The 18296-nt window shown below is 42.9% G+C and overlaps 2 protein-coding genes across 5 annotated transcripts in view; one reads left to right on the forward strand and one right to left on the reverse strand.

The window, feature by feature from the left end:
• P2RX3 (purinergic receptor P2X 3) overlaps positions 1 to 12198 on the forward strand; it is a 54170-nt gene extending 41972 nt beyond the window's left edge. The window contains exons 11-13 of the mRNA XM_048485944.1: positions 2678 to 2743; positions 7752 to 7829; positions 11703 to 12198. Of these exons, the coding sequence (XP_048341901.1) occupies positions 2678 to 2743; positions 7752 to 7829; positions 11703 to 11828 (270 nt within the window). The 3' untranslated portion in view covers positions 11829 to 12198. The remainder of the gene's footprint in view (positions 1 to 2677; positions 2744 to 7751; positions 7830 to 11702) is intronic.
• Positions 12199 to 15824: 3626 nt separating this feature from the next.
• Positions 15825 to 18296, reverse strand: part of SLC43A3 (solute carrier family 43 member 3) — a 61901-nt gene continuing 59429 nt past the window's right edge. For 3 of the 4 annotated variants that reach the window (XM_048485376.1, XM_048485377.1, XM_048485379.1), the window contains exon 13: positions 15825 to 16565. In XM_048485376.1, coding sequence (XP_048341333.1) covers positions 16407 to 16565 — 159 coding nt within the window. In that variant the 3' untranslated portion in view covers positions 15825 to 16406. The remainder of the gene's footprint in view (positions 16566 to 18296) is intronic. The other variant, XR_007243562.1, reaches the window with a different exon arrangement.

An 18296-nucleotide genomic window follows, 5' to 3' on the forward strand; every position in this document is an offset into this window, starting at 1 on the left:
CTTCTCCCACAAATTCTACTTACTTGGGTCCAGGGGGCTTGTAGGAGGGCAAATGTCCACCTCATTTATCGTTGTGAATTGCTATTCCAATTCTGGGACAGGGGGAGCTGGGAGCAGTAACTGCTTGTCCACTCCAAACCGTGTGGCTCTCATGATTGGGGGGTCCGATGTTCCTGTCTTCCTCGACAATTCTTTTAGGCTCCTCATAGAAGGGGCAGGTCACCCTGTCGTTACCCAACACTCTGTTGTGTTGCACAACACGCTTGTATTCTCACCGCAGTGTCTTGGTCGTGGTGCGGCATTCAGTGGCAGTCCTGATCTCCGCAGCCACCTTCTTGGAAACATCAATGTTTCCGGGTTGATTCCCAGCTCTGCTGCCTGAGCTGTGGAGGCTTATCTGGGGAATTCAGATTAGCCTGTGCACTCCCACACACACCAGCTGGGTGACCTTGGGAGCTAGTTAAGAAGCTTCTCAGGAGCTCTCTCAGCCCCACCTACCTCACAGGGTGTTTGTTGTGGGGGGGAAGGGCAAGGAGATTGTAAGCCCCTTTGAGTCTCCTGCAGGAGAGAAAGGGGGGGATATAAATCCAAACTCGTCCTCTTCCTCTTCTTCTTCTATGTCTCTTGGTAAAGGCCCGCTGGACCTTCCCGATCAGGTCCCTGGTTTCTACCTCCTTCCAGGTGACACCTCTCCCTGGTCCCTTGGCCGAGCTCCCACTGTAGACCCCAGCAACAGCCACTTGTGACAGCCGAAGTTGCTGCCAACCCCTCCTCCTTTTGTAACACTGAAGGAAGACTCAAACTGGCCGTTTCCCATCCAATGTCTGTTTCAGGCCATTGCAACCCCCACAAAAAGGCTGTGCTTCTGATTGGTCAGCCCACAGCAAGTGGGGAGAAACGAAGTTCACCCCCTTTTTTCCAGTTCTGGATAAGGCCCAGTGCAGGCCTTAACATGTCAAACAGCAGCAAAAAACAGTGGGGCACAGCATCACATCACATTCCCACTCACGTTCTCATATTTTTGTGGATAACGAGAGATTCCCCCTCCCTGATATGCCCACTAACATTTGGCCCAAAGTGCACATCTCCCTGTCTATGCGCTCCGAGCAACAGTACATGTACAGAAAAGAAAATGGGGACATTTTGGGACTCCACTTCTGATTATCCCAGGTGAAATGGCACCCAGTCAATACCATGATCAGAAAACATGGTTGGGGGAATGTTTCGGGAAGTGGGCAGTGGCTGCAAACGGGTTTCCAGTGGCTCAGCAGAATTGAAAACTGACATGATGTCAGGTGCGGAAATCAGGGGACGAGCAGCGGGGCAGGAAAAATAAGCTGGTTCTGCTCCTGTGGTGTTTGCACGGTAGAGGGTTCAATGCGGGATTTTTGAAAAAAAAATGCCAAATTGATTATTTTTGAAAATCCCGGGATGAAGGAAATATCATGGGACAAAACCATTTTAGGACTGGGAACCATGCAAATTTCTTGGCCAAACCGGGATATTTCCCTTGCTCAACCCAGGATATCTGGACCGTGCAGAAACAATCTATGTGGCATATTTTACCCAGAATAAAATTACTATAAGATGGCTTCTATGATGAATTTAGCCACTGATCATGGAAAGCTAGTTCCAGAAAGTTTCAGGAAGTTAAACAACTGGACTTCAGAGGATAACTGGAACTTCATCTCTGTTCCCTACCTGTTGAAAGATGTGCTATAGAGACATTTGTCCATAAACGACAGTATCCTGATTTCTGTTTTTAAAACATTTCTGATCTATTGTTAAGGAAATAGATCTGCAGTGGAAGAAAGATGGGTTGAAAGAACAAAGGGAAAAATAAGAGAAAGAAAAAAGAGAGAAATTACATGAAAGCTTTCTCCACCTATGTGTATTTAAATGATCTGGTGTACTAGTAAACAGATCTTTTAGCTTTATTGAGGCATCACTCAGATGCCTAAAGGATAGAAGGAAAGGTACAATTAATTATTAGGTAGAGTGGTAATAGTGATAATTCATGTTGGGGGGGGAGGGGGTTATATATTGTGGGAAGTCAGTTATTGGAATGATTTTTTTTTTACAATTTTGTTTGTTTGCACATTTTCTGTGCCTGAGATCTGATTACTAGAGAACTGTTATATCTTGGCTAGCTTCTCTGATTCCATTTGTGGGAAGTAAGAACTCCTATTCTCCCAGTCTGATCAACAGTCATGTAATGAAGCAAACTGGCCCCCAAATAGAATTATTGTAATCTTGCTGCTGAGGAATAATGGGTTCTTCATTGTTAAAATTGCTGCAATGGCCATTCCATGGGGAGCCATGCCGTGAAAAACATTCCACAGGTTGCTTTGAGCTGGTTACCCGTATGGCTAGTGTTCTAAGAGCTTGTCTCTCCCTAATGTTTATACATCGCCAATGGCATCAGGTGAAACGTCAGGAGAGAATGCTGCTAGAACACGGCCATACAGCCCGGAAACCAGACAGCACCCCAGTGATTCCGGCCATGAAAGCCTTCGACAATACATTGAACATTCACATGAATAGCAAGATACACCATTTCATAAGGGAAAGATGGAGAATTTGTTTACTCCTTGCATATTGTTCCCTTCTGTGCAAGTCTTGCTTTCTTCAAAGTTAGAATCTTTAAACATGCCAATTCTGCCTTTTGTTCCCTCAGGCTGGGAAGTTCAACATCATCCCAACTCTCATTAATACTGTGGCAGCCTTCACATCTGTTGGAGTCGTATGTATTTTGATTATACCCAAGGTTTAGGTCATATCTTATTTTCATTGTTGATTCCATGTAAATCAGTATGGTTTAGAAGAGACTCAACTACAATTCACTCAAGTGTTTAGGCCAGCGGTTCTCAACCTGGGGGTTGGGACCCCTTTGGGGGTTGAACGACCCTTTCACAGGGGTTGCCTAAGATTCTCTGCATCAGTGTTCTCCATCTATAAAATGGATAAATGCTAGGGTTGGGGGTCACCACAACATGAGGACCTGTATTAAAGGGTTGCGGCGTTAGGAAGGTTGAGAACCACTGGTTTAGGCAGTTTTGTTCCAGGGACTGCACTAAATGTCCAAGTGTTTCTCCATATGGAAAGGTCAAGAAGGCTCCTTTGTGATAGAACTGTGAATGTGTGTGGTGGGGGGGTTGGGGGGAGAGAGAGAGAACCTGTGGAGCTAGGGTAGCCAGGTCCAGGTTGAGAAACACCTGGAGATTTTTGGAGTGGGGCCTGAGAAAGGTGGACTTTGGGGAGGAACTTCAGTGGGGTGTAATGCCATAGAGGCCACCATCCAAAGCAACCATTTCATTTAGTTGAATTGATCTCTGTCACCTGCAGATCAGTTATATTCCCAGGAGATCTCCAGTGGTAACCTGAAGGTTTGGCAACAATATAAATCTGTATCCAATGGCTTAAACCACGAAAAATGTGGATAATTTTATCCACAGTGTATGATGCACAATTTCATAAGCAGTGGTTTATGCAATATAATTTTCACAACTGTATACATTTACAATTTGCATTGAAATGAGTACAGTTATGTACAAAGTAATATTTCATATATGAGTTGTTTGCTTCAGAACAAACACAAAAGGTGGGGCTAGTTAGCCTCAGGTATTAGTTCTTAGGCCCCTCCTAAAATAAATAAAAATATATCAAACATATATAGTGATTGTTAATACAAATTTTCATATGTTCATATATTAGCCAAACTCTCATAAATACCTTACTTACTATTTTACATGAAATGTGTCCTAATTTTATGGATTTATAATAAAAAATTCTCCTACAGATCCTCTTCTGCAAAACAAATTTATGAAATATAAATGATTACATCAATACCTCAATGTACATTAAACTAATTTCAACCACAGTTTATTGCTTACTGTAACCAACTATCTCTTAGAATAATCATAGCTTGTAGTTCTCAACAAGAGGCAACCCTATGTTAAATGTTTTTCATGGGTGGAAGGATTTCTACCCATAGAGCATGATTTTCTTGCCTCCCACTGCCTACTGCAACCCAAAATGCCACCTGAAATGCTACTCTGAGTGGAAGCAAACCCTGAGGTGACAGTGAGGAGGTATGAAAACATTATACTCTGCAAGTGGAATTCTTGCCATTAGCAGAGAAAACACCATGGAATTGACTCCATGGTTTGGAAGTTTTCCCAGTGCATTCACTCACAAAATCATACTGACCTAGAGAACCGGCATTAGACTTTCCTCTTGCTAAGGAATATGTATGTGTATATAAGTTGAATGTGAATTTAGCCATAGAATACTTACGTTATAGCATCATTCTACTGATTTAAAACAAATCATCTTTAGCCTAAAAGCCAATATTTAAATTCAGAGGCTGGAGATGTGAACAGACAAGATGGCTCTTTCTATAAACCTGAAAAATGCCCCACATTTGCAGAAAAAAATCTGGAATCTAAATTAACTTTTTAAATTAAAAGTTGGAACGTAAATCCTCTCAAGATAAAAGAAGTAGCTGTAGCTTTAAGAAATGGATGCCCTTAGTGACTATTGCCAGGCAATTACAATAGGCTTGGATTCTGTCCTTTAAATGCAGAAGGTTTCATGGGTGGTTTAGGGATGGCTACCTCCAGGTGGTGGCTAGAGATCTCTCATCATTACAATTGATCTCCAGTCAACAGATATCAGTTCATCTGGAGAAAATGGTGGCTTTATGGCATTATATCTCATTGAAGTCCCTCCCTTCACCAAATCCCACTGATCTCATAATCCTCCCTTCAAATCTCTAACTGTTTCTCAACTTCAAGCTGGCAGCCCTAGGGTGGCTGTTGTTGAACAGTAGCAAGCAGTCAGTCCTGGGTGCGTCATGCAGATTGTATGGTAGCCAGTTGTTGTGGTTGCTGCCAGGCCCGACTCCAAAGAGTCCCACCTCAAAGAACAACAGTGGTTGCAAATGATCTGGCTCCTCCCCCTACTTTTTGCACATATAAACCAAGGCTTGAAGTCTGGCAATACTGTTGCGGTTTACCTAGCAATGGCCACTGAGGGCATTCATTTCTTAAAAATACCTACAGTCCACCTTCCAAAGTAGCCATTTTCTCCAGGTGAACTGCTCTCTATCATATGGAGATTATTGTAATAGTGAGAGATGTCCTTCTACCACCTGGAAGATGGCAATGCTAACACACCAGCCAGCTGAGCATCAGGTGGGATACACCTATTGGCAGCAGGAGACCCCTTTTCCAGCTGCAGCCTAGTAAGCCTATTGAAGATGGGACAGACAGATCAATGTAACTTAACTGGTAAATAGTAAGAAGAGGAGAAAGTAGAGTCTTTGCAGGTTCTCCACTGTGCAACCTGGCTATATTTTTCTTAAGCAGAGGCTGAAAAAGGGAGGGAAGAAAGGAAAGCTGATGAGAGGGATAAAGATAGGTCAACTGGTAGGTGGACAGGAGAGAAGAAAATAGAGGAGAAGCTATGGGGGCTTTCAGGAAAGGGAAAGAGGAAATTATGAGGGGGAAAAGAGAGGTCTCCTGCAAGACTTGGAATTCCCCTGCTTGTTTTTCTCTAATTAATGTAGTGCTATGATCTCTGAGATCCAAGGATCCACTCCCTCACGGGCAGTCACCTGATCACCCACTGGTCTTGGGACATTATTAGTAATTAATTTTCAATAATTAATTAGCATTTTTAATAGTTTCCTTTACAATACTCATTTGTTGTACTAAAGTTAGATGGCTTACCTCAAAGTGCGGCTTTTGATTGTTGGGATATCTCATTTTCTTATTACTCAGATCTTAATATTTTAAGGAAAATATCATTCTTCCTCTCAGAGCAAACTTTAATTGCTGGGTGGAATATGTCATGAACATCTGCTGGGTGTTTGTGCGGCAAGTCCCTTTGCAGTGCCTGCACCTGTAAAGCAGTGTTCTCTTTCCTTTTATTGTTTCCTGGCACACATAGACAAGATTTTTCAGGATTTAGCACAATAAGTGCATAGTTAGTGCATTTGCCGCACACAGCACAGTCACCTTCCCTCAAGGTTATATTTTTGTTGCTGAGATACTGCATTTTCCCTGAACTGGATGTCCTATATTTTGAACTTAAGTAAATATGCTTCTTCCCCCAAATTCACCTCTACTGCTCCTGTGAACTGTGAGTAGTCCAAGTGTCCTGGTGCATCTTCATGCATATGACATTTATAGAAGATAACAGTTTCCCAATTTCTTGATGAAATGTTTCGTCTGCTTTTCATGTATTTCCAAGCAGCATTCAAGAAATGATTAAAAATGAAAACAACATAGGCATCAATAAAACAGAATTACAAATAACATTGAAAACATAGCACTGGCAACAACAACGAAAAGCAACAACTGGGAAACAAATTTTAAAATGCAGTCCTGATTGGGAAAGAGTTCTGGTCTTCTGAAAAGTTTGTAAGGAAAAAATGAGGCAGCTTTCATATGGGTGGATATTCGAGAATGCTGGGGCAATCACCGGGAAGGCACTGCGAGGCAGAAGCCAAACTGGCCTCCCCCATAAGACAGAATAGAGCAGAGTTGCTGTAACTGATCTTAAATCATAGGAAAGTTGGCAGAGTTGCTCCCCAATGTTTTCTTCCAGCAACTGCTTCTTTATACTCTGCACCCCAAAAACAAGACGTCTGGGGGAACATATTAAAGAGAGGCAACTTCTGGTGTGTATTCCAGATAACAAAGGCATCAGAGGGGAAGAAACGCTTTTCCCCACTTGAACATTTTGCTCTCTGGTCAGTTTCACTCTCACCTTGTGGGAGGTACACCAGTCTTCTGAGCAGCTAAGATTCTCGTATTTATTTCTGCATAACTATGGAGATAACTCATTGAAAAATTTAAAAATAGTAAAACTGTGTATTGCTAGAATTGACAGGATGAGCTGAGTGCAACTATGTACTTTTGGGGCTGAAAAGGCACAAGGGATTGGAGCCTGCCAAGCAAACGCCATGGGGCAACCTTCAGCAGATGGTGGCAGGAAGAATCCCTTCAGCTGCACACAGAATGTTGGTAAAATTTACCAGAGAGCAAAACGGTTGGGCAGGAAAAAAGATGCCTCCTGAGCTTTGGAAGTGATTTGCTAGGTTACAGGGACCCTTGGCAAGAACAGGACTTGAGGGACTTCATTATTGAAATTTTTACTGGTGCTCTGCTCAAGTGCCACACCCTAACTCCTTAACTTTCACCACTGACTCTCTCTTAACTTGAGGTTCTTTGCCATGAAAGCTTGTTGGGGAACCTTGGGCTGGTCATTCTCTCTCAGCCTAACCTACAATATAGGATTATCATGATGATAAAACAGAGGATAATTATGTATACTACAAAGGAAATGTGCACTATAAGATATAGATGGGAACATGGTATTTGAATGTGCAGAAACAAGTTACCAAATCTGATTTCTATAGTCTTGCAGAAAATTCATTGAGCTGAACCTATAAAGATCATCACATATTCTACCTGCATTCTTAAAAGAGGCTGGGATACTGTGATTCAGCACAGAGTGGGGCTGGACTAAAAGAAGAGATAGAAAACCATTACCATATAATTGCATATATTTACATAAGTGTCTTAATATTAATCACACTTGAGGACACCTTCATGGTATTAATCTGAAAATGCTGGCTGATGTTTTGTCTGCTATTATATTAAGCAGGTTTTCCCCCACTATATCACTTTATTTCTTTGCATTTGAAGAAAAAGGACCACTTAGCTGCTCTTTTCTCTCTTCAGGGGACAGTCCTGTGTGATATCATTCTCCTCAACTTCCTCAAGGGAGCAGACCAGTACAAAGCCAAAAAATTTGAAGAGGTGAGTTTGTGTGTGTGTGCAGTAAATAGAGACACGGACAGCCCAATCCTCTGCTCGAGGTGGCTGGGGATGGCGCCACTGCTGCCCACCAACCTCCAGAGGGCTTTCCAGCATCACAGGGAGACAGAAAATGCAAGCATATATATTTAATCCATCAGCAGATAGCCCTCTAATGATACACCCTCCTACAAAGCCAGAGTGGAAGCCAACTAATGTTGGCTCCACCCCCCAAAAATGCCCTGGTCTGCCCACCTCTCTTTAGACACCAGCACAGCACTGTAGCAGCCCTGACATCTGGGCTTCACCACTGCAGAGCTTTGAAATGGCCGGCTGCTGGTGCCTTTCCCCCTCCACCAGCGGGAGTGTCCCTTGCGCTGACAGAGGGGGCAAATGCATCCACACACCTCCACAACTGCATTTAGCTCTCCCCCCACCAATAGGATTGGGATGTAGGGCCATTTATGCATGCAGTACTTACCCCAAAGATCTTTGCTCAACAGTGATTTTCCCCCCATATTTATTCGTTTACACATGAGGAAGTGTCCCATTGATTCCTGCTGAGCAGCCATTTTGCCCAATCCTGGCTTCTAGGTTGTTTCTGCCACTTCCATTTGGGGAGGATGCCTGCTGCCTTATGGGAGGGAGCATTTCAATGCTCTGTTGCTCCTGCAATTGACCCTGTGTGTTAATTAAAAATAATAATAAAGCCCCCCTGATCCCCATGAAATGCCAGCTGAAGGGTGAGTGGAACTGCTTGTGTGTGGGTAGGGGAAGGCAGGTAGGAGCAGGAAACCCAGAGGAAGCCAAACACTGATTGGTCTTCCTGTTGGGTTTCTTAACTTAATATTTAGCAGAGTAGCAGAAGAAGAGACCATCAGACAGTTGCTGGTTTTATATAAATGAGTTTACTTTCTATTAGGAAGAGTTTACATGGAAGAAAATAAAGAACAGCTTTCTATTCTGAAACTAACTTGGTTACATAGCTTAGCACCATGTGATCCCACATAGCACCTACCTAGCAAGGCAAAGGTATTCCTCATGTGTGCTCCTCGTGTGGTCACATCATCATGTGATTCAAACAAAGAAACATACTTTACTTATAACTTCTGACCACATGACTAGTCTCACATAGGCAATGCTGGGGTTAGCTGACCAATTGCTTAATCAATGAACTTGCCATAAAACTATGACCTCAGTAGCTAATTAGCATGCATACAGTTAACCCTTCTATGTCTGAATTGTGACAGACACTTGCAAATATTAACACTTCTTCACTTTCCCTGCAAAGCAAGACAAAAAGTCACATTTTTGCAGGTTTCGGAAACCGCGCGGAAAGCCAAAACTGAGAGCACGGTGAGTTCTGAAGAATGGGAAACTTGTCCATAAGCAAACATCTGACTCAAAGGGAATGTACGCTCACTGTGGAGCAGATTTCAATTACATAAATGGCCTAACTGTCCTACCTCTGACAGTAGCAGGAATTTGAAGATTCTGATGTAGCATGTGCTCTCCTTGCTGTGAAAGAACTCATACCTCTGTCTCCCCCACACCCAACTTCTACAATCCCATGGCAGCCAAAGTTACTGGTAATGCTCTATATATCTTTCCTTTGAATTTCAGCCTACTTTTGTCTTGTTTTTCTAATGTTCCAGGGCCCAATTCTGACCATGAATCTGGTTCTGCTAGCTTAGAACTAGTTTGACTGAGAACTGCTTCTCATAGTTGGCAGACACATTTATTATTAAAAATATCGTACCCCACCTATGCCAGGTTCACAGGGCAGCTAGCATAAAATCAAACTTACAAGCATAGAGTAAAATCACAGGGAAAATAGCCAGTTTTCAAACCACCAGCAGCCAACTTGGCTCAAACATAACAATTTTTCAGTTTCACCGATGTCTGTACAAGATTTATAGAACATCACAACTAAAAGTCTCCAGAGCTAATAAGGCCTTATGTGCCTTCCTAAATATAGACAGAGGCACACTCTGGACTTCTTCAAGCAAGCTTTTCCACAAGATTGGTCAAACAACTTAAAAAAGGCCTTGAATTGCACAGAGGAAAAAATGATATAAGATATGAGAAAACTTTAGTGCCTTATAGTTCCCTTATGGTCCCAACTCCCTTATGGTCCCAAGGCATATTCTAGCTGCTTACACTTTGTTCCCCCACTTCCCCTAGCTCCTTTTCATCACACCTCCTATTGCAAAATGTAACCAGATCTGGTCAGAATATCTATGTTTGTATTACCCAGGCTCAGGTTTTCCAGTTGCAAGGTAAAACCAACAGATTTTAGCCCCCAATAAAAGTCTGCACTGTTCTTTTTCAGACACAAGCTGACCAAAGACCTGAAAGGACTGTCCTTTAAACTTAAAAATTCCTTGTAAGTTGCTACAAATTTTGAAGAGACGAGAAGCAGAAGTTTTAATCAAATTCAGGAAGAAAGGATATGGCTACAGGAAGTGGAAAACTAGACACCTCCTTTTCCTGGGAGGTGACATCAGGGCTTGGTACCTTCTCCCTCTACTGTTCTATATTTTCTCCCTCTACATTCTGTATTTTCAATATGGCAAAACAACCTAGCAGTTAGATGACAACACAGCAGAAATCTCACATTTCCAGTAGAAAAAGGTTTTGACTAAAATATGGTTCCTAAACCGATAATTTCTTAAGCCCAGGGGCATACCTGCCAGAGGGACATGTGGGGTCACATGTCCCTGGGTGCAGGCCTCCTAGTCACGTGAGGGGGGCGGAGAATTGCCCCCCACATGGTAGCAATCAAGCCGACAGTAGCAGTAGCAACTGTGGCCGCCAGCAGGACTGCAGCAAGCCCAAAGCCTGTGAACATGACCCCAGCCCAGAGAGGGCCGCCGGGTACCGTCTCTCCTGTGGTGCCCGGCAGCTCCCTCTGGGCCGGGGCCACACTCATCAACTTCTGGCCCATGGGGCATAGCGCTTCTGTGTCCACTGTGGACCTGCTGGCCGCTGGGGTTGCTGCTGCTGCTGCCAGCTTGATCTTCGGCCTGTCCATCGGCCTCTTCCCAGCCCCAGTGAGTGTGGGGTGGGCAGACCTGCCCTTGACACAAAATGGAGCCCGGGGCAGGGGGGGGGCAGAAAACTCATTTCTTGCCCTGGGCTCCATTTTGTGTAAGTACGCCACTGCTTAAACCAATATGGCTAATGCATATCATTGCACTCAGATGTTGCATTCATGCACAACCAACACATAACACCCAGTTTTTTAAGGGACCACCAGGCATCTACACAAGGGGGATTTCAGCCAATGCCAGTTTCATTTGCCCTGGGTTTCCAGCACCAGATGTTTCCCCATCTTTAATTGTTAAAGGTACTTCCAACAGATTGGTGGAAAGAATAGAATTAACCAATGGTTGGGAAAGAACACTTTGTCTTGGGAGAATTGCACATGGTAAATAAAGAAGAATATCTAGGGGAGAGAAACACATTGGTTCTCATAAAGAAAGTTCTTGAAAATTCAGAAGAACTTTGTATGCAATACATTCAAAAGCTTCTTTGTCTCTCCAAAGAAGTTTAGCTGCTACACAGAGCTACAAGTTTGGTTTTGAATAAATCACAGAATACTTTTTTGGGAATCTTCTCTTAATACTTTATTCAGTAAATGATTGGTGGGAAGGAATACAGTATATTTGTATAACTGGTGTTCATGTTGACTTTCCTTAACCTCATTATTTGAACTGGGGGACAGAGGAAGCAAAATAGGGGAGGGAGCATGAGCTTGAGTAATCCTATACACTTTTGTCTTAGTGGTGTGAGAACAATAGCTCAGAGTTGTTTAAAGGATTCCATCAGACAATTAAGGCTTTATGTCCCTTCCACCCCTGCCCTCTTGCCCAGGTGACAGACACAGTGTTGCATCCAGCCAGTTCCAGCAACCCCGTGTATCGGAGCAACCAGACTTTGGGAGGTCGCTGTGAGGAGAAGCAATCAACTGATTCAGGGGCATACTCAATTGGTCTGTAATACATAGCAAGCAGCCTTGAAGATGACATGGATACATTTACTTTCCTCTGTTATCACAGGCCCTGCTGTCACACACCCTATCCCTTCAGCCGACATCCTCTTATCAGCCCCTCACTGTTGAAGGAAGTGTTTTTAGGACCCCATGCATTCCATCCTGCCTCTTGCATTTTCATCACGAATATATTATGTCTCACCTCTCCAGAGGGGACTCAAACCAAGGCAGGAAACAATTTTTCCCTTCCTCTACTTCAGGAAAATGCCAACAACAAAAAATGTAACCTGGAAGAAAAAAATCCTGGAGAGCTCCAGAGCAAAATAGTACATCATGTATATGAGTAGCTGGGAAAGGCATATTTGACAACCAATAAAATGGACAAGTATATTAACTGAAAGTATATGAACTGAAAACAGACCTGGAAAGGGGATGATCAAAACCTGGATAATACAAAGATGTGTTCCTAGAATGCTCCCGTGAGAGTGTTCCACAGTGAATTATCGGTTGATTCCCCATGGTCAATTAATTGTGTGATACTCATGTGAAATACCAGGTTTCAGGAAGAACTCCCCACTGCTTGAGCGACGAACAGGGATTCATCCCATTTCTGGCGCTCGTTCTCCCCCTTAACCCGCGTCCTGGCAGAACCTGGTTGCATGTACAACTTTTCTCCTTAGCACGCTTTCAATCTAGTTTCGTGGGGAGGAGCGGGGGTCCAATCTGTGTTTAAAATTCCCACCATGGACCATGATGCAAGTCTAGCAACCAATCCGCTCTCGGCAGGTTTCGGTTAGCATAACAAAAAACCGCTCACACGATTAACTGTTCACCGTTCCAAATGAATGAAAACCCGCTTAAACGCCTAAACGCTTAAACGTTTATCCTTGCAAACGAGCGAAAATTCTCTTAAACGCCTAAACGTTTAAACGTTTATCCTTGCAAACGAGCAAACCTCAGGTTCCCCCCCCCAAAAGGTCCAGCCCCAACATGGCACACCAGCCAATCAGGAGAGACCCACAAAGGAGTTTGTGTGGTGGAGGGGACTGCTACATTTCTGGAATCTGAGACAGGCCTACATGTCTTCACTGAATACATGCTGCGGTGGGGAGGTTTAAACCCTGATTAAAAGGGTTTCTTTACAAACTTGATCTAGATAGAATTTCCCCATGGGGAATCGACCATCTACATAATAGGTCGTAGATTATCTAGTCCCAGTCAATTTCACATCTCCAGCTGAAAGGAACACATAGTGATGTGAGAACCTCCACCTTAGAATTTGGGGAGCCATTGCCTGACACAATAAACCAAACCGTGATAGACCATTTGTCTGGCACAATATAATAATAATTTGGATTTATATCCCCCTTTCCTGTAGAAGACTCAAAGGGGCTTACAATCTCCTTGCCCTCCCCCCCCCACAACAAACACCCTGTGAGGTGGGTGGGGCTGAGAGAGTTCCAAAGAACTGTGACTAGCCCAAGGTCATCCAGCTGGCGTGTGTGGGAGTGCACAGGCTAATCTGAATTCCCCAGAGAAGCCTCCACAGCTCAAGCAGCAGAGCGGGGAATCAAACTCGGTTCCTCCAGATTAGAATTCACCTGCTCTTAACCACTACACCACCGCTGCTCCCCAATTTCTGACAGTATTATTGAACACTGTACGGAGTGTGATGAGTCTGAGAGTAATGCTAGAGATTTTAGCTTCTTTTGAATGACAAAGCACTGGTGACCTATAGTGTTTTGATAATATCCATTTAATATACATGTAGAGCCTATAGGAAGCAGACAGCTGAAGCAGGCAGCAAACTGCTCTTTCTTCGTTCTGTCTCTTGTCATCTAACTTTGCAGGTAGTAAAACATTCAACCATAAGCTACCATTAAATAATTGTCCATGGATCATGTTTATAGCAAGCAGTCAGCTTGATACTCACTGAGCTACTGTTGCGCTATGAATATATAATACAAACCCTTTTTTGAAGGTTTGTGCTTCAATCCATGAGGACAACATGGATTCAATAATACACACACACATTGTCAGTATTCAGCACATAATAATTTGTTGTGTGATTAAACATTTACGTAGATTCGCATAGTCTACAGTTATGTACACATCTGCCTGCATCAGCACACATGTAATTAATTCTATATTTCCCCCTTTGAATTCTTTGTATTCATTTTCTTGTATGTATTCTTTTTAAATGTATGTAAAATAAGATACTGATGATCTCCTGCACAATAGAACTATAACTGTGCAATTGTGAAATGGACATTATGAAAAATAAACAGGAATATTAATAAACATTTGCTTGGGTGAAATTAAAAAAAACCTTTCCTTTTCCCCTTCCCCAAAATAAGAACCATATGAGTTAAACTCCCATTCAGGAATATGGCAGCCACTGTGAGTGGACAAAAAAGCTACTTAAGCCAAGAAGTGGGTATTGCTTTAAAATAAAGGGTTAAAGGGATATTTTAAAAGCTTTTGCTTTATATAGCTTTCTTTCCACTGTTTTCCATCAGTAATTGCTGGCTTAAGGAAGACTGTCTTGATTTTATGTAAGCAGCCTCCGCTGCCACCTGCCAAAGCCACCCTCAACTTTGTGCATAAACTAGTTCTCTTTCGGACTGAACATCTTTTTCAGATTCATTCTAGTGCTTCATAAATTGTAAGAGCTGCTGTGTGAGAATATGTCTGATTTGCTGGTTTTGCTAGTGTATGGTAAGAGTATTGCTGTTATAGTGTCAAATTTTCCCTGGTTCCTTTTCGTGTTGTCAGTTCCAGTGTCAGCCTTTCAGTTCTGTCCTCTGCCTCGAAGTGCGTGACAGCACAAATTGAAGCAGACATGCTCTTCTAAACCCTTAGACATCAATTGACTTATAGAGGTACAACTCTGCTAGGGATGGCATCATTAGGACAGTTATTTATTGAGCACACCAATAATTGGTTCTTGTGCTACCCAGGCTAAGTGCATACAGATTAATAGTCATATCTCCATTAATGTGTGTGCACATTGCTGTGCATGCACACTTTGCAAACTTAAAAGTGATTCCCAGCAAGCATTTTTATTCATTTGTTTGCTTCCCACTGAGCTCTGTCTAAACGTCATCTATGCCTACTTTGCCATTCTTCTTGCCTTTTCTGAGGTACCAAATGCCTTCCCCCCCGAGCCTACTGTGTTCTGCTGCCTGCCTTTTAGAAATGTCCAATACAAGCCTCTGCCCACCATGTAAAGTTGCCTGTCTTCCATTGTTGTGCTCAACATTAACCTCTCTGTATGCTATTGTTGTCTACTTCCTTGAGGCATCCTCATTCCTCCTATGACCTCTCTATGGCTACTGCCTGCCCTTTTGTGCTGTGCCAAATCACACCCTCTGCCACTTTTGCAATGGGCCTGCCGCCTGCTTTCTTATGATACCAAATGTAAATTCATGCACCAGCTAGGAAACCCTGCTTACTTTTCTTGTCAAGTAAACACCTTTCTTGCCTTTCCAGCAAGCACCATTTTCTCCTCTGTACTTGAAATTTGGCAAGGAGGCTCCATTGGGTGGAACTTTCAAGGACTGTACTGCTCACCCAAAGTTACACTATGATTCTTGCCTTGATTGAAATCCATGGCAAACAGAAACAAAGAACTGATAATGCAATAACAAAATGAAATTAAAACATTTAAAAGGAAAGGTGTTTGTAAGCTGCTCTGAGACTCCTTATGGTTGAGAAAAGCGGGGTACAAATCCTTTTTTTTCCTCTGTAGCTTTCACCACCTGAGTTTTCATCTCTTAAGCACAGTATGCTGTAACTAGGACCCAGGTGGACTATTATGTGGTCTGAGCCTAGCCAGTGTTCAGCTTCATGGAGCAGCACTGTACAGAACCTGGTGTACCACTAGTGCTAAATAAACTTCGGCAACCACGCTTTTGGATTTTGGCCTCCAGTCATGGCAGTTTTCATTAACAAACCTAATACTTATTTCCAAAGAGACTCAAACAACAACAACAACAACATAATTTTATTAGAAAATACTGTTTTATTACTCCAAATGTTTTCCCTTCAAGCTCTGGTACACACTTTGACTTTTGGAAACCAAAATTAACATACATTTCTAAAAAAATCCAAAAGCAAAGGTAAGCTATTTTCTTCAATTAAAAAATGTTAGGAGATGAAAATGCTAAGACCTTCATTTCAATGAAGTTATTTTTCTGGCCCATTAAAAATGCCAAAAGGAAAACCTGAATTAGTTTTAGCATCGCTATTTTTATAGTCTTCAAAATACAGTTCTACAAAAGAACAAAAAGTAATGAAAATACACCTTAAAAGCTAACAATGGCAGAATATAATATGGGTTTAATTCTAGAAAAATAATACTATATAAAGAGGGAGTAATAGAAAGTTCTGTTTTTGACACACTGGGGCTGTACTCCAACAGGGGATAATGTGCATTTAACACATTTCTTTCTATTACAGTCTGGTGTGTGGGGAGCAAGGCTTGGAGAGATGAGGTATGTTCTTCCACATGGCTCTTCTATTCCCTTTCAGGTCTTCTCATGGGTCCCTTTTGTTAAACTCCCAAAGTTTGTATTCTGAAGAGCTTAGATGGAAGATTCCAGACCTGACTTTTCTGCAGTCAAGGGAGGAGAGTCTGAATTGTGCTGTTTAGCCTGTTGCTTCTGCTGTTGCTTGCACTCCCGAAACACCACCAAAGGGTGGACCAAAGCCAGAAGCATCAACACTATGAAGCCGATATTAACCTGAAAGAAGAAAAGTAAATGAGGAAATGAAACTGCAGCTTCAACTATCTTCCCTTATACAGAATTTACTACAAGGCTACATGTTATCAAAGAGACTCTTTGAGCTTCAATCCCAGAAATTTCACAGGGATCTATGACTGGGAACTATATACCTGGTAGAGCACACCGTTGATCATCAAGGACAGATGGGAGAAGGGCAGAGAAACAGCATGCCCTGCAGTGTGAAAGCTTTGGGACTTGTAGAAACACGAATACTCAGATTCTATTTTCGCCCTGCTCAACAAAGCAGTCCTTGGTTGATTCCCCATCACACAAAATATCCAAGTTTCTAGCAGAACTCCCCACTGCACCAGCGCTGAACACTCTTTCATCCTGTTTCAGGCGCTCCTTCCCCCCTCAGTACGTGTTATTTTAGAACCTGGAAGAAAGTAGATCTTTTCAAAAAACTTGTGCGCGATCTGGAGCGATGGGGAAGTTGTGGGGGTGAATCCGGATTTGTTTTTCCCACTGCTGGTAGTGACGTGGAGCCTCCCATCCAATGAGAACACAGCCTTTTTCCCCCCATGAGGACCAGAGGATCCAGCTGTGGATCACAAAAGCAAGCATGGGGCCAGTTGTTTGGAAACTGATTGACTTGGAAGTAGAAAGGCAATACAAAGCAGTGCTACTGGCTGTCGTATTGCTCCATGTTCGGATCGACTACACATGGAAGTCTTGGCGGAAACAGGGCTTTGTTTTAATCACCCATTTCTTTGTCTCTGCGTAGAGTTGTTCCAGCATTTCTCGCACGCATGAATGTGGATCCGCCAAGGTTAAAATAAAGTCCCACTTACAACTACAGTGCAGCAGCCAATCAGGATGGCCCCTGAGCATTTAGATGGCGTGCATTTCAATCACACTCAGTGGGGGAATCAGCAAATTGCTGCTGCTGCGTTTCTGGGAATAAGGATCGTTTGTGGGGCAGAAGCTGCACTGGGGACACTGAAACCAGTGGGTCCCATTTTTCCCCAAACCGGTTAGTATCTACATTCATTTTTCCGGTGGGGAATTGACCCTTGATCAGTGTTTGCTATATTTCAGATGCCAACCTCTAGCTTCTGTCACTGACCTCAGGGACTCTGCAGTTTAGTTTGAAGTTCTACTATGGCCACTTGCTGACAGAGTTGTTAATGCAGTGGAACTGATTTTAGTATGAATTTTCCTTTATCTGGTAGAAACTGGGGCTCATTAGTAATTGATTTCATAGTACTTTTAATGTGTAAAGTATTTTCCAGGTTTAATCCTGTTCATCCCCTCAAGATCAGCCGGTGAGGCTGACCACCACTAACATCCACTAACAGATACAAAACAGAGTTGTGAAAGATTATGAGTTGCCTATGGAAGTGCCTGCATGGAAATTTCTCTTGTTTTTATGCCAAAATGCTAAAAGTTGTTGATATGGCAAAGGAGAGAGAACCCTCCACTGACAATTTAGGCCACACCAACAGCATATTTCATGCTGACACTGCTACACTCTTCTTCTGGTCATGCAGACAAAGAAGAGGTGGCAGTGTTCCATTCAGAGCCTCCGGGAATGGAATGTGCTGAATGCGGTCCTCCTCCACAGCCTTGTGTGACCGGGTGACACAGGAAGGACTTTATTTAAGAGTTGCATACAAAAGTGCATTGTGGCAGGTGTAGCACGCAGAGCATAAGAAGGTAAGGTTGGACATACCAAGCTTTCACTTCCTA

Source organism: Sphaerodactylus townsendi, linkage group LG02 (assembly GCF_021028975.2).
Source record: "Sphaerodactylus townsendi isolate TG3544 linkage group LG02, MPM_Stown_v2.3, whole genome shotgun sequence".
Lineage (NCBI taxonomy): Eukaryota > Metazoa > Chordata > Lepidosauria > Squamata > Sphaerodactylidae > Sphaerodactylus > Sphaerodactylus townsendi.